We start from the raw sequence: 16,097 nt of genomic DNA, 5'->3' as shown, positions 1-16,097 counted from the left end.
GAAAACATTATGGAAATTGACTATAGAGTAAATATAGCACTGTGTTTATGGAGACGCAGGGCTCTGGGGTTTATCAATTAGATAGCTCTTGGCATATCATAAACACTGTTGCTCCATTTCTCTATGTTGACTCGTGCCAAAGACCAAAACAGAAGAGGTCCTTAACTATACAGAAGAGGGAGCACTGAAAATAAAGGAGTGATTTGTCTAAAAATGGACATTTTCCTCAGAATTACAAGGGTGCTCAGCACTGGCTATCTTTGTTCTTTTCAAAGCCACATAATGTGTTCACTTTATCTGTTGTCTTCAGCTGCTTTCTGTTTTCTCATTGTTTTTGGATTTATTTTTAGACTTCTCAACACTTGTGAATGGAGCAGGGTGCCAGGTACAAAAATCTGTCAGCCAAGCACCTCATTTATAACTTAAAGTTATTTTAGTATCTGAGCTGACCACATCCAGCTGCACAGCTACAAATAACAAAACCACTAGTGTATTCAGATTCACATAATTTATTTTTTTTTTTTCACAAAAAGAACCAAAATGGTTGAACAATTGATATAATTTTCTACTTACAGTATGAAAATTACAGATTTACAATGGCATACATGTAACCACATTAATTTACCTTGGCACCCATTCAAATATCCACAGCAGCATTGGTGGTGTCTAGGTGAAAGCAATGTGATCCATCTGGCATTCACACTGTGTCTTCTGGTGCAAAGGAGCAAATTATGCACATACAATACTGTGCAATGCAAATATACTCAACAACGTGGTGAAAAATCCCGACAACATTACAGTTTAACAGAATTTATCCTCACAATGGAGCAGACAATATTAATTTTTATTGTCTTATCCTGTCAGTTTAGCGTCACTATTGACATGGTACATTGACACCAGCTGAGTTATGCTTGTCATCAGTTTGAAAAACCCTGCTGGTCAATAAAGTAACTTCAGTAACAGTACCCTTTCCAGATTACAGCTTCCAGACTCAAATTCTCAAGGCTCATCTGTACAAAAATCTGCTATATAGGACTAAAATGATGGATTTGTTGTGCAAGTGAGGTCAGAGTGAATTCTGTCTTTCTTCATTAGAACAGAGCTCATTTATTAAAGGAACTGTCTGTGTATTATACCATAATCAAGGCCCATCTCTGTATTTCAGCACATACTGAACCCCTTTCAGAAATCAGTTCTATTCAGTGGCCTCACATTGAGAGGCATCGTCGACAAATACTATGAAGTCATCATTCAAGACAAATGAAATGTCCCAAGAAATAGTGCTTTGAGTTTATAGTAGATTGCTCAATATAGTCTTTGAGATGCAGTCTCTCCTTGTGGAACAGTAAGCTCCTACTTTATTAAAAAAGATATCTTCAAGATGACGGGTTATTTTGAAAAAGTGCCTTGAAGCACGGACATTAAATCCATATATTTACCATACTAATGTCTCCGTCATTCCTTAGCTTTATCTTAGCATCTCCTTCCTTCCCTCTCCATCTGCACCTTGCCCCTGAAGTCTTCTGCCTGTCCCAACTCTGTCTGCTCCAGCTCCGAGCTCCTCTAGGTCCTCCTCAGAGCTGCATCCACTCCGCTGCATGGCCCTTGAGAAAATCCTGCGTCTTGATTGGGCGCTGAGGTCCAGTAGGTCGAAAGAATCGGAGGAAAAAAGGCTATCTTCACTCACCACACTAGAGGGGCGACTGCAGCTGCCCTCTGTGCCACTGGTGCCCCCTGTAGCCTGGAGGAGCTGCTGCAGAGCCTCTGGGAATATCACAGCAGCTGAAGAAGATGAGGAGTGATCAGGGAGGTCCAAGCTGCGGGAAAACTTGCCATTACGTTTTAGAATACCCTTTCTTCTTCTTACTGCCTCTGTGCGCATTGTGGGGCTATCTTCTGCAGCAGGGGGATGTGGATGTGGTTTACAGGAGCACAAATCCCCAGAATCACCACCCACTTTCCCTCCCACATCTGAGCCTGTCCCAGACATCCTTGCCGACTCCCCTCCATACAGGTTCTTTAGGATCCCCTTCTTCGGCATCTTAGATGAGGGTTGACTGAATGCAGATGGAGGCGGCAGGCTGGTGGACAGGACTTCAGTGTGTGTGTAGGCAAGGGTTTGTGGCCGAAAAGACTTGGGAATGGTGTTACAAGGCTGGGAGGGAGAGATGTCTTTAGAAGGGTTGTGAAAGGCTGAGTCAAAGCTCCTCTGGGGTTTCAAAATGCCCTTAGGTTTCTTCCTCTCTGTGGTGGAAGTGGAAGAAACGGTAACAGAAGTGGGAACTGTTGTGCAAACAGCACCACAAGATCCCAGTGCAGTCTGGGGAATGGCATTCTCCTTGCGCGACTTCCTGAGACTTGACAATCCTCCACGCACCCTTCCTCCGCCTCCTCCTGCACGGTCACCCTTCAGCGGGAAGCTGAAGTAGAAGGGGTGAGGTGAGGAGTGAGGTGCACAGGAGGCGTCAGAGGACAGGCATGAGCGGTCAACAGTCATGCTGTTGGTAGCGGAGACTCGACTCTGCCAGTCAATGTAGCGAGCCAGCAGTGGGGAGGGGCAGTCTTGGTGTGGGGATGCAGGGCAGTCACACACACTCTCCTCATAACCCCAGTTCACCCACCAGTGGTTGGCCACATCCTCTATTGTGGCCCTCTCATCCACACGCACTGTCAACAGCCAGTCGATAAGAGCACAGGCATCTAGAGGGAATGGAGACAGAGGTCAGGTCATGTCGAGTCAAATGTTAACTGCTATTTATAATGGCCAGGCTGCATTTATTCATGATAAAGGCCCTGTAATTAAGAGGACACTAGTAACAACTACAAACAAAGTAAACACACTTGGTAAGTAGAACTGTGTATAGAGCACTGAGGGACAAGCGATTGTGTATATTGTCAGGGTATACCTGAGGGGGGGCTGGGTCTGCGGTAGCGACCTTGGCTGATCTGCTCTGTGAGAGTGGTGTGACTGGCACCATCAAAAGGCATGCTGCCATACACCAGGGCATACAGCAACACTCCCAGTGCCCAGCAGTCCACCTAGCAAAAAAAAAACACATATTCTTAATACCAGCATGTGACATACTTTATGTATACATGTTACATTTAGCATTTGAAGTGCTTTTGTCTCCCTGTTCTTGCACTGAAACACCAATACTCTGCACACATAAACATATTATCATTACTTGCACATTAGTCGAGTCATGGAGTCCTCAAAAGAGGACACAACCTCAGGTCAAAAGCCTCAGTCATGAGGTTGTGCTGACCCACCTCTGGCCCCTGGTAGGGCAGTCCTTTAACTATCTCTGGTGAAGCATAGAGTGGACTTCCACAGTAGGTCTGCAGCAAATTGCCCTTCCGGAAATGGTTGGAGAGGCCAAAGTCAGCCAGCTGCAGAGTGGTAGAGAGAGAGAGAATAAATGAATAAGTCTGCGTATTGTATTTTTTTTTTCACCGCTACTACCACTCATTATCTTATGATCTTTTCATATGTTAGTGGAGTGTTAAAGGTTGATGTGACAGCGAGTCCCAGTGGCAGAATGACACAACAGCTTGGCAGCTGCCACGTTCTACCCCGCAGACCCCAAGGCCGGACCACTGTCTGCTGCTCTCAGCGCTCTGGCCCAGCACCCATTTACATTATGGTATAATGGCCTAATCAGTTCAGAATGATCTCCCATCACTCAACATATGCACACACACACACACACACACACACACACACACACACACACACACACACACACACACACACACACACACACACACACACACACAAATTTAGCACAGATTCCATTTCAGTGAGATTGCACTGCAAACTATTAACCATCTGGCAAAAACACAATAATTCAAAGCAGTTCCTTTTAGTGGAGCCAAAAATAGACGTGTTGAGCTTTTGCCAATCTAAGTGTGAGTGAGGAAAGAGGAAAGGGCCAATAACATCAGGCTGCCTACACTCACGTAACGGAACAAGCACTCAAGGCTGTGAGGGCCAACAGGCAGACAGACTCAGTCTCAGCTCTATCTGAGATGGTTATTAACATGCGTACCAACACACTATCAGTCCGTGTGGTGTTGACAATACTAGACATGACAGCCTTATTTTCATGGAGCAGAGGCAGAGGGGAACAGGGACCTCACAGATGGAAGATGAGACTGTATATACATCTCAGCTCACAGTTGATAATGTATATAGTAAAGTAACAATGATGATAAGTGGACTGAACATGCGAGTTGTTTAGTTAATACACTGCAACTTTCTTTTTGTGCTAGCAACCTGTGTGTGTGTGTGTGTGTGTGTGTGTGTGTGTGTGTGTGTGCACGTGCATATGTGTTCATTATAAATTCTCTATTGCTTTGGCACCAGCGCCAGCCCGCCGGGCAGAGCTAAGCCCATGTCAGGTTCCTGTATTCATTCCTTTCCTTTGGGTAAAGACATTCTTCATGTTGAGCGCCTACAGAGGACACACACACACACACACACACACACACACACACACACACACACACACACACACACAGACACTCTTTCTCCTAATCTGACCACGTGCCTGAGAATTTTATGGAGTGTTTTGAGAAGCTGCTGCCTCGCATCCACTGTCCTGACACCTTCATTAGTCACACATGCTGGACAGCGGTAACCACACGACTGGCAAATGTTTTTAGAGTTGAGGAGAAGTAGTTCATACACTGGTCAGTGAAGGTTTTCGAGCTGTGTTTTTCAGGCGCTTGTAAAGAAATTATGGTGACAGAAACTGAAATGTGTTGTACAGGTTCAGTTCTTTTTTTCAAGAGAGCAGAGAGCCTCATCCACTGAATAGACCAAGATATCTGAAATACCGCAGTTTATTATTTCACTGTCATAAAAAAAAAAAAAAAATCAATTGGGATGTACCAGTCAGGTTGCTGAAACAGATTATTTTTTATCTGTATGATCTGATCACTTCTTGAAACAATACATTTCAAAATTCTACCACAAACAATACCACATCCTGTAAAGCTGCATGTCAAGCATACTCTGTCCTAACTACGTGTAAAAACATCATTTTTACCTAAATAGTTATTTCATGTTCATGTGTGTTTGTTGACTGTGATGCTTATGTATCTCATGATTTTGCCCAACACATTAAAAATGTAGACTATGAAACACATAAGACCTTATCAAAAAAATATACAGATGTATAAAGTGAGCTGAAAACAGTGCACAAGTAAATTAAACACTTTTCAGAAAATGCTGATATTAAATGACCAATTTCTCTGTTCTCTATTAAAGAAATAAAAAGATCTTATTCTATTACAATCATACATACTGTACATATGAGCTTAAATAACAATGTAGGCCCAAAATGCAACTGGGCAGTTGAAATGGTGATTGGCCAATCACCTATAACCTATTTGTAACGTCTAGCGGCCAACTATGATCACTGCATCCTTAATCAATCAGTCCGCTTGAACATGCAATACATCCTCGGCTTCCTGCACCAAATGTGAGGCTGAGTGACCTCAAACTGGATGAAGAAGCGATATTTTACCAAACATGTCTAACTGTGTCTTCCCTCTGGTATGTAGCAGCTACTGTGCAGACATAACACATCCCTGCATTACACAGAGCCTTGGGTCATTTCCTGGAGCAGCTTACTGTGAAAGGCTGTTGTGGAGAAACTGAGGCTTGCTATGAATGAGGAGCTGCTGAGAAGTCTGCACCCACTGTGTTTTTTTTGACGGACAGACAGAGCATACTTATACTAAATCCCTACGTTTGGCCTGAATGCCACTAGATTCCGTGCATTCCCCCAGGCCGTGCACAGCAGCCATATAAGGAGAGGAATGCCCAAATAAGGCAAGGAATGACCTCTGGCTTCTGTTGTGAGACCTGGCACTGTGTTTTCATGCTGGTTCAGTGTGCATGCCTCGGCAACACATTAAAATTATTGTGGGCAGGTTGTCTTCCAATGTATGTTCTGAATGCGTGAGATGCTTGCATTTTATTTTTTATCACTGCCAAGAAAATCAATCCACCCACAGCAGTATACTATTTGAATCCATTTTGGAAAAAAAAAAACCCTAAAAAGCACAAATGCATTTATCTAAAAATGTAAAAACACTGGGCTTAAGATGCTTCATAAGTGAAACTCATGATGTATTGTACTCTGATGCCAAGAATCACTTTGCAGGAAGACACATAAATGTTTTTTTTTCCCCCTGAATAATAGATATCTCAGTTTGGAATGAAAATGTTCATCTCTTTTCAAAAGCACATTTGTTTACAATTTTCCTTCTCAGGGAAGTGGAATGGTATGGAGTGTTTTTTGTTTCTTTATCACATGATCAGACAGAATAGGTTTGAAATTAAAAGATTTACGGGCAAAACTGTGGACATGACAATCAAAAAATGTTTTATTGCAAGTAAAGTAAATTTGTGATTAAAATGCTAAATCCAGAAGTTCTACACCTACACTGAAATATATAAGATGTGTTTCTATTGGTCAGTCTTCATAAACAAAACTTTTTGATTTGCATTTTAATCACAAATCTATTTGCAAAAAATTTTTTTGATTGCCATGTTGATAGTTTGGCTTTCAAGTCTATTTTTTAAATGTTTTATTGCATAATAAAGAAATAAAAAAACTCCATAGAAAGGAGGCCCAGTTTGTGTCTGCTTTTGTTTTTATCTTACCTTTACATTCCAATCTTGATCCAAAAGGATGTTCTCCAGCTTGAGGTCTCGATGGACGACACCATTCTGAAAAAGAGCAGAGACACATCAAGTCCTGCAGTGTTTCTTCCTCCTGTTTACAGTCACGTGTTTTCTCTCTTCATATGTAAAAGCGCACAACATAAACTCAGTCTGTGTCACAAGTTCATTTCTACACTAAGCCATCTGTGTTTTTAGACTGGATGATTGTCTTTTGGTTATTCTTTCGTAACCATTAACATTCCAGTTTGGCTTCGTGCAGCCGGGCCTTGTGTGCAATGCAGCAGAGAGCCTTGAGAAAGAGGCTCAGACTGTGTTTAATCATCGTCATGCATGAGGAAGTGCTTTGTTTGAGTTAATTCATCTGATGAGATGCGATTTGATCCTCCTGTGGCATTAAGCACCTGGGAGCCAACGAGAGGCCACAGAGTATACACAGTGGTGAGGAAGTGCTTGAGTACACTGGGGGCTCCAGCTGGAGGGAGCGTCTAGGGCAGGATCATGTTTTCAGCCAAAGACTTTGACTGACATAGGCAGCAAACCAGAAGACAAGAGAAGGCGGCTATTGAGCAATGCAACCACCCTGGAAGTGGTGTGATGCAAGGGAAGCTTTAAAACTGGTCTCAGTTTCTCATACAGCCCCTGACTAATGAGCCAGAATAGTCTCCTTTCTTTCACTAATTACACACTCATAAAAACACTTAAGTAGCGGAAATGGCCCTTGACCTTGCACACTGTTTTATGTACAGTGTGCATGCAAGCCCATGTGCTCATATGGATGTACATGCTGCAAAAAAAAAATCATCTTAAGTAATTTAGTCTCATTTTCAGTGTTAAAAAATTTGTTTTTCTTAAAACAAGTGGGATTTTTTTCTGGGAATAAGTATAAATATGTTCAAACAAGACAGAATAAGACAGATCAGCCTGCCAGCGTCAAGGAAATGGAAAAAAAGGGGAATCAGCATTGAAAACAAGGAAACATAGCATGCATGACAGAGAAGAAGAAGAGGAAAAAAGAGAAATGAAGACCAAAATACACTTATATTTAGGTATATGGGTCGGGTATCGATTCAGATTATTTTGGATATTTGTCTGAATTGTCTTTTAGGATGTTCACTCTTTTCCTGGAGCCTAAATACTTCCTTGGTGTGCCCTGCATACCTCAGAGGCATATTAAATAATTCATGCATGCTGGAACCTTCATGTCTATTTTGGAACAGTGTTTGAGGTCAGGCACAAGCAGTGCAAAATCCACTTCCCTGCCTGCTTCAGAGCCAAAGAGCCAAATGATAGGCTTTATTTCTGAATTTAATGTGGTAGTCTGATGATGGAAAAAAAAGAACTCTGTGTCAAGATTTATGCGACAAAGAACATTTAAGCAACGTCTGTATGTGCACAAATGCACACATTTACTTCATCAGTGTCATACCAAATAAAATCCTGGATCCTTTAGTTTTACTGTAATGCAGTTCTGTATTAAACGATTTCATTCTTTCCTAATTCTTGCGTTTCCTGGATTGCCTGTTGATTGTGCATACAACACTGCAATAAATACAGTGAATCAAGAATCTGTTTCTAGGCCAGGGCACACATGTCAAGGGGAGGAGGTTCACTTGAGCCACATCTTATATGTGTCGGTGTGTGACTGTAAAAAACAAACAAGGATTATTGCACACTTAACCCAAAGAGATCTGAAAACTCAAGTCAAGTTTTCCTGTAGTATTAGGATTAGGACTTAGTGGATTTTAATGCTTCTGTATTTGCTTGTTGTACCATTGAATACTGCAGCACACACTGAAACTGCGTCACGTGCCTACATGAGGCTCTTTGACACATATTTAGAGGTTTTTGCAAACACTGCACAGCAAATGGATTAATGACATGATTGGAATCATTTTCAAAATTTTGATACTGGCCTGGTACCTAAGTATAAATTCTTGTGACATCCCTGTGTGTGTGTGTGTGTGTGTGTGTGTGTGTGTGTGTGTGTGTGCAAACCTTGTGGCAGTAGTGGACAGCCGAGGTGATTTGTCTGAAGATGTCTCTTGCTTCTGTCTCTGGCAGTCTCCTCCTCTCGTGGACGTAATCATACAGCTCTCCTCTGCTGGCGAACTCCATCACTATCACTATCTTATCCCGACTCTCGAACACTGGCCAGGGCACAAGACACATTTAGAATACGGTGCATGCACATACAGCTACTGTGTGTGTGTGTGTGTGTGTGTGTGTGTGTGTGTGTGTGTGTGTGTTGGGAGGTGGAAAACTTAAAAGACAAGTTCTCTAATTTTGGAACCTAGGCACTATTTATGGATTATCTGGCATCATCCTTAGATGTAGAAACCACGATTCACTGACTGCTTCAGTACTGATCCTGATGTCGATGTGCGGCAGGCTCCCACTCAGCCACAATAGTGGTCCATGGAGCAATTGTAAATGGCTTTGAAAAATTAAGATAATGTTGCTTTTACAAAAGGGGAGGCTTGATGTATACTCTCAGAATCGTTTCTTGAAAAAGGGGTTCACAAACCGATTATTAAATCAGCGGAGAACTCTACTGGAAATAGGACTGCACTGACACATTAGAACTGTTCTCTGTGGTTATAGCACAATTATTATGCATTTGAATGTGTTGTAATTTGTGTATGTCAATTGATCCTCCAGCCCTTTTATGATACTGGTATTAGTTTTGACAGTGGTTTGTGTGGATCTCTGTTCTCCTAATTTGGTTGGTGTGCTTGGTGGATTCTAATTTAAAAAAAAAACATATTGAAAATATTGCCTGAACATGACAAAGAGGCTCCCACTTATCACCTACGGTAGCCCACACTCACATTTAACTCTTTGAAAAAAATGAGTGAAATGTAACAGTGTACTCCTAATTATTCAGGACATTATTCATTTAGTAGACATTTTATTAACTTCCAAGGGCACTTTTCCCCTGAGTCCCTGCTAATTTCTGACCCTTGTGTGCACTGTGTACTCTGTGTGTGGCAGAGAGAATGGAGCATGACATTAGGTCTGATTACATGAGGTAAGGAAGTCCTCATCTGTACTGTAACTCGCTGATTCTGAATCCAATCAGTAGCAGCTGTTCTCTTGTCTCATGTTTGTGAATCATCTGTGCCAACCCCATGACATGGCCCAGCAGTCTGGATACAGTCTGTACTGTGCTGGTGATTGGACTGTTTTGTATGTGAGTGTATGTGCGTAGATTGCCTCTTCTAAGACCAGGAGTTTATTTGGTGAGGAGCCCGTGTAATCCGCACAAACAGCCACAGATACAGACAGCACTGTTCAGAGCCTTGGGAATTGTGTGTGTGTGTGTGTGTGTATGTGTGTGTGTGTGTGTGTGTGTGTGTGTGTGTGTGTGTTTATGTGTGCGTGCATGCTCATGACCTCACCCTCGTGGAAGCGGATGATGTTGGAGTGCCTGAGGGAGGAGGTGATCTCGATCTCTCTCTGGATGTGAACTCTGTCCAGGTCATCAGTGATGCGCTCCTTGCGGATAGACTTGATGGCCACCTGAATAACATGCGGGACACAAGTTAAGTTTGTACTGACAAATCCAATGATACGCGCACGGTTTAAAACGTGAAAAAGTCAACCAAAACAAATCTTTGCAGAGGACCCATTTTCCACAGCAAGAAAAAGAGCCATTATGTCCTTGCACACGCTGGTCCTTATAACAACCCTCCTTGTTGTTTGTCCAAGCTCACTGAGTCTTTGATGCCAGCAAAAACAGATTTCTCTTTAATTAACAGCTCTACAAACCCAACCATTCACCACTTCAACACAGCCATCCACCACCACAACTCATTTCCCCTACAGAGAAACAACTCATTTAAAAAAGGAGGGCAAACTTTGATCAATTCACTCTTCATGTAACACGAGATGTTTGCAGATATATAGGCCTACTGTAGATAGAATTGCATGCACGCGCGCGCACACACACACACACACACACACACAGAATCCCTTGGTATTAGAGGTGATTATGTGGATTTTAAGGGCTGGATGGTGGCAGCGAGTGTCCTGTGATCTGGACACGCTCAGAGACAGAAGGCTGACAGCTGCACTGTTCACACTCTATTCTTTTAATCTCGCACACTCACTGTACTGTACCCCAAATTAACCCCGCCTCCCTTCCCACACACATACACACACACACCCAAAACAGACACACCATCATGATCCCCAAAAATCCTCTGGATGGGGCCACCGTTCAGCCAAACATCACCATGTAAGGGTGAGAGAGAGGCTGACAAATAAATAGAAAGTGGGGATCAAGGTATCATATTCAGCAATACTGAATTAACACGGATAAGGGACACAACAGAGTGAGAGATGTACTGTAACGAATCAGGCAGGCTCCTGTCCCTCACCAGTGAGGTTAACAACCTGACACAGAACTGGTTAAACCCCTGTTATCGTTCTGTCAGCCCCTATACTGTCTCTAAGGACTAGTAGACCTCTCTCCTGGGTCGTGACTTCAACATTTGCAGCTGGTGGAAAGAACTTCCAGACAGCAGAAAACACCATTCACATGCTCTGTGAACTGCAATAGTTATGTAACACACACACACATACATGTGCATGCACACACGTAGACACACTCCAAGGAACTCCAGGGAATGGGTTTTGGATGCAAGAGCAGGTCATTTATTATCAATGTCAAAGAGGAATTCTAGCCTGTGAAGCAGAATATTCAGGTTTGCAATTCGACAAGGGCTGAACGACGTGGTAAAAACAATCAAATTGCAATTATACTGACAGATATTGCAACTGTGATATGATTCAATTTAATTTTTGTGGGAATATCTTTTGCATCCTAATTTTAATTTTCACTGAAACAAAAAACTATTAAAGTGATGATGATGTGATATTTTGCTGAGGTCTATATCAAGCAAACATGAAATATTCCATGTGGGAATACAATTTGTAGGACAGGGCATCTCTGTAGCACCACAATGCTTTATTTATAGTGGTACTGTGTCACACATTTTACCTTTGGAAAAAAAAATTGCAGCTCCTGTGATTTAGATATTCAGCTTGGACATAATGTGATTTTTATGATACTTCCATTGATTGTTCAGCCCTAAATTCTATATTTCTGTACTGAAAGGACCAGAGTGCTGAACAGCCTGCTTCACATACGAGGGTTTATCTTTTATCAGCAGACAGTAGGACTGATGTGGCAACATCAGTCAAACTGTAGTGAGACCAGAGCTACTGGGCCTTGGGCAAGAGATTAGGTCACCACTCTTTGACGCTTGTGAGCTGAATGGCATAATTCCAAGCTTGGCAAACTATTAAGAGAGATGTAAGCTTACATGTTCTTAAATGTTCTCTGACCTAAATACCTGCTGGCTGAAAACACAAAATGAGCTACAGTGATGCAGACAGGGGTGTTTTAGTGAGATGAGAGATGCATGGGTCAGCAAATGGGATATGGGTATTTTTGTAATGGGGTCAAAGTGTGTTGACTCAAGGCTGCCAGCAGCAAAGGGCCAGTGTTGTACTGTCCCTCCAAGCCCAGCCATTACCCCCTGCAGCGGGCATTAAGGCCTGATCAGCAGAGCAGAGAGAGACACACACTCTGGGCATTGTTCTGCCTCCAGGGCACTAAGAGCATTCTTAAAGGGGCACATGTATAAGGTGTTAAGAGAATGGTGTGTGACTGTGTGAGTGTGCTTGTGATCTTGCCCTTTTCCACGTAAATGTGTGTGTAGATCAAGGTTATTATAGTTAACTAAAACTACACTTAACTTAAATGATAAAATAAATAAAAAAATACACTTTAGAAAAAAACAAAACAATATTGTGTACTAACAACAATAACTAAAATAGAATAAAAATATACAGAAAATGGCTTTAGTTTAAGTCTTTGTCAATTTGGTCAAATTTGTCAACACAACAAGCACGAGGAGGCGTCCGTACCGCTGTTTTCTAAGACTATATGACTTACTAACATGACTGGGTGCTTCATTGTAATACTGATTCTGAACTCCTTAAATCTTCCCCCCATATAACAATAAGAATAATAATGATAAAAAAAAAAAAAACTAAAACCAATGCTGACACTAACATAAATTTAACTAAAACTAAATATTTTAAACAATAAAAACTAAACTGAAACCAGAAAATCCACTGTGGAAACAAAGTTAAACTTAACCGACTTGAAATCAAAAATTATAAACAAAATAAAAACCATAAACTATAACTCTGGTGTAGACATATAAGTGTGTGCATGTTGCTAAATGTGTGACCTCGAAAGTATCCTTCACACTCACAGTGTTTTATTGTTCATCCAAGAAATATGCTGTGTGTGTGTGTGTGTGTGTGTGTGTGTGTGTGTGTGTGAGACACTGGCCTAAAATGCCAAACTGTAACAGGATGCAAGTAGCAAATATGAATAGCTGTGTATGTGAGTCACTCAGATTAAAGCAGATATTCTTTTCCACAGGGAGTAAGATAGGTATGATGATGCTTTGCTGAGCCAGATCTGAAATAGAGATCATTTAATGAGAAAGTGACAATTATTATTTATGTACAGTTTTTTTTTTTTTTTTTTGCCATAGCTCTGATTGCCTGGTTGCCTCTTGAAATCAATATTTCCCTGCTGCACATACCTTTGGACAGCTATGACTTGTGGCAGGTGGTTTGTGCATGTGTGTGTGTGTGTGTGTGTGTGTGTGTGTGTGTGTGTATGTGTGTGTGTGAACAGGGGGGTTAGAGGGTAGGTCAGCCTCAGACCACTTAGTTACTTCCTGTCCTACTATTCCCACAGACGACTTCCAAGTAACACAATCATGTACGCACACATACACACAGACACACACTTCCCAAGAATCTGAGCATCACTAAAGGCCCCCACTGCAGCTGTGAACGATTCAACAGCAGGATTACACAAGCCCCTTGCCAAACATTTGGCCCCGCACACACTCAACTGTCCCACTTCCATTACTGAAAGAGGGTCATCAGTCCATACAATACAATGTCCAGACTCCAGAGCTGTGCTGTCTAGTGACGGCTACTGAGATTACAGACAAACTTGACCCAGAAAGACGAGAAATACAGATTTGATTCAGACACAGAGCCAAAGAAATTGACTTACAGTACAAATTAATGACATTTTATAGCTTAGACCAAATATTAATCATCCTTTTCCTCCATTTTACCCCCACATTAATTATCTTAACTACTGTAGCAATTCCAAACAGGCATTCAGATATTTTACAGCGATGATCTGAACTCAGCTCTTTAATCTACAGAAACTGCCCACCCTCCACCACCTCACCTCCTCCTGTTCTTCCTCCTCCTTGCTCTAAAACTGTCTCCTCCTCTGCCTCCTCTTTCCACTCCTTGCCCAGACAACAGCCCCCTGGTCTTGTTTCCAAAAATAATGTCCGTTTTGTTTCAAGGAATCCTTGGTATGCGCCAGCTACTGGCTCAAAGAATTCAACCTTTTCCCTTGTCCCCCCAAGAACCCCACTCACCCTGCACGTTCACACACACACACACACACACACACACACACACACACACACACTGCAACTCTCTCTGCTCCACTCTTCCTGCTTATATTTTTCCTTCTGTCTCCTACCTGTCTCTTGATTTTCAGTCTCCCTCTCTCTTGTCCTTCCTGCAGTGCTCTGTGCACTGGAATGCGGGTCTCAGGGTTAAAAAGGGGGTAGGCAATCAGAGGAATTGTGCTAGTTTCACTTCCTCAATCTGACTGCAAACAGATTATCCTTATTACAGTGTGTTTGTTTACTAAAAAAACAATAACACAGAAAGGCATTCAGGTTATCTGTGTCTTTGTGCTTAGATCACAGCAGAGTAAAGGATTTAGGACTGACTGTGGACATAAACCCATGATTAACTGAAATAATGTCACAGGAAATTCTGTTTTTTTTTTTTACCAGGATGTGTGTGAAGTTATATGAAGAGATGAAACTTGCTTATGTGGTATGACATCGTCTCTGTGTCAAATAATGTGTGCATGTGTGTGCATGTGTGTGCGTGTGTGTGTGTGTGTGTGTGTGTGTGTGTGTGTGTGTGTGTGTGTGTGTGTGTGAATGTCCATGTTGTCTAGCTGGTAAAGGGGTCAGACACCTATTGGAGGAAATCTATTGTAGTAACTTAAATCCCCTTGTTAAAGTGTTGAGTGAGTCAGTCCAAAGGCATCTAGGCCCTGGGAACACAGGAAGAAGAATTGGGTTCACAATAAGCTCAGGAACTCACTCACAAACACATCTACACACACACACCATCACTGCTCTTAACTCCACCCAAACGTTAATATTTTATAACCAGTGGGCAACACACACACACACACACACACACACACACACATAGGAAGACTGCTGAATGAGCTGAATAGTCACATAACTTATTGTGTGGGTTTGTCAGGGTTCACCAAGGTCATAAGCAACATATTTTGAAATAAGGAGAAATTATTAATTCACCCATCAATTGCTAAGGATGGTAGTTTAAATGTAATTTTAGTTTATGTATTAAATTGTAGAGATTACAAAACACCTTTAAAACACGCGTAGACTAATTAAGGTCTTCAAATAAAACATTTTGCATCATGTTCGCCAACAATGACTCACTGTCTTTAGGCTTGCTCTCTCCACAGCCTTCTTCACTTTGCCGTAGGTGCCTTTACCCAGAGTCTCCATGACCTCATAGCGGTGTTTCAAGTTGTGTTTGTGCTGGTGCTTCTTCACTTCCATCGGGGCGGCGGTACTCGGTGTCGCCGGGCCCACAGCATCCATATCGGGGTTGCGCTGCCGCTCGTCCGCGCTACAGGGACGGTGGCTGCCGAGCCTCGGGGACTCATCACCGGTGCGGTTGCCGGTGGACGCCGCGTCTTGCAGACACCCGAGTTCGGAGCGGTGGCTGGTGTTCATTGCGCCTCTGCTCACTGCCTCACGTCTGCCCATCCTCTCTGCGCACGGGGCGCACCTGTCACGAACAGCCTGCCTGGGGACCGGATTCCCAAATCACTGTGAGCTCTGAACAAAGGCTGCAGAGACGCTTCTTCCCTCCAAACAGGTTGCCCATAGATTGTTATTCACAGTAACAAAGTAGGCATATGGTTTAAAAATAATTAAAAATAGTTGCGCAGTAAATATCTCTCAAGGAGTTGTGTACGTCTTTCGTATCCATGTAGCACAATAAGCTGCAGCTCAGCCCTCCTTGTCTTTCCCCTCTCTCCCTCCCTCCCTTCAAAACACAGCAACAGGAGAAATGAAAACCACATGGTCTGGAGCAATGGGTGGAGCAACCTCATACCAATGCCAGCTCTCACTTGCAGGCACGTCACACTAATTTAGGAGCATTTAGGGTTTTCCGTCAGCTCCTTTGACCGGTCCAGCGGCAGAGGACTGGGAGAAGG

General features: G+C 42.5%; 1 protein-coding gene across 1 annotated transcript; it reads right to left on the bottom strand.

The window, feature by feature from the left end:
- Positions 1-493: 493 nt before the first annotated feature.
- Positions 494-15,893, bottom strand: LOC115362511 (NUAK family SNF1-like kinase 1). Its single transcript, XM_030056466.1, has 7 exons — positions 15,310-15,893; positions 10,096-10,216; positions 8,693-8,844; positions 6,677-6,742; positions 3,271-3,390; positions 2,907-3,039; positions 494-2,700 (listed from the first exon to the last, which is right to left on the bottom strand). Exons 1-7 carry the CDS (start codon positions 15,640-15,642, stop codon positions 1,469-1,471), a joined length of 2,157 nt encoding a protein of 718 aa, XP_029912326.1. The 5' UTR covers positions 15,643-15,893; the 3' UTR covers positions 494-1,468.
- Between the last annotated feature and the right edge of the window lie 204 nt (positions 15,894-16,097).

This window comes from Myripristis murdjan, chromosome 7, assembly GCF_902150065.1.
Source record: "Myripristis murdjan chromosome 7, fMyrMur1.1, whole genome shotgun sequence".
In the NCBI taxonomy this organism is placed as follows: domain Eukaryota; kingdom Metazoa; phylum Chordata; class Actinopteri; order Holocentriformes; family Holocentridae; genus Myripristis; species Myripristis murdjan.
This window is presented reverse-complemented; position numbering and strand designations above follow the sequence as displayed.

Bases quoted from the DNA above. Each gene is read 5' to 3' on its own strand.
- LOC115362511 (XM_030056466.1), bottom strand. From the start codon at position 15,642: ATGGGCAGACGTGAGGCAGTGAGCAGAGGCGCAATGAACACCAGCCAC. The intron at 10,217-15,309 runs GTGAGTCATTGT...CATGTTATTCAG, and splicing joins AGAGAGCAAGCCTAAAGACA to GTGGCCATCAAGTCTATCCG. The intron at 3,391-6,676 runs GTAAGATAAAAA...ACCACTCTGCAG, and splicing joins ATCAAGATTGGAATGTAAAG to CTGGCTGACTTTGGCCTCTC.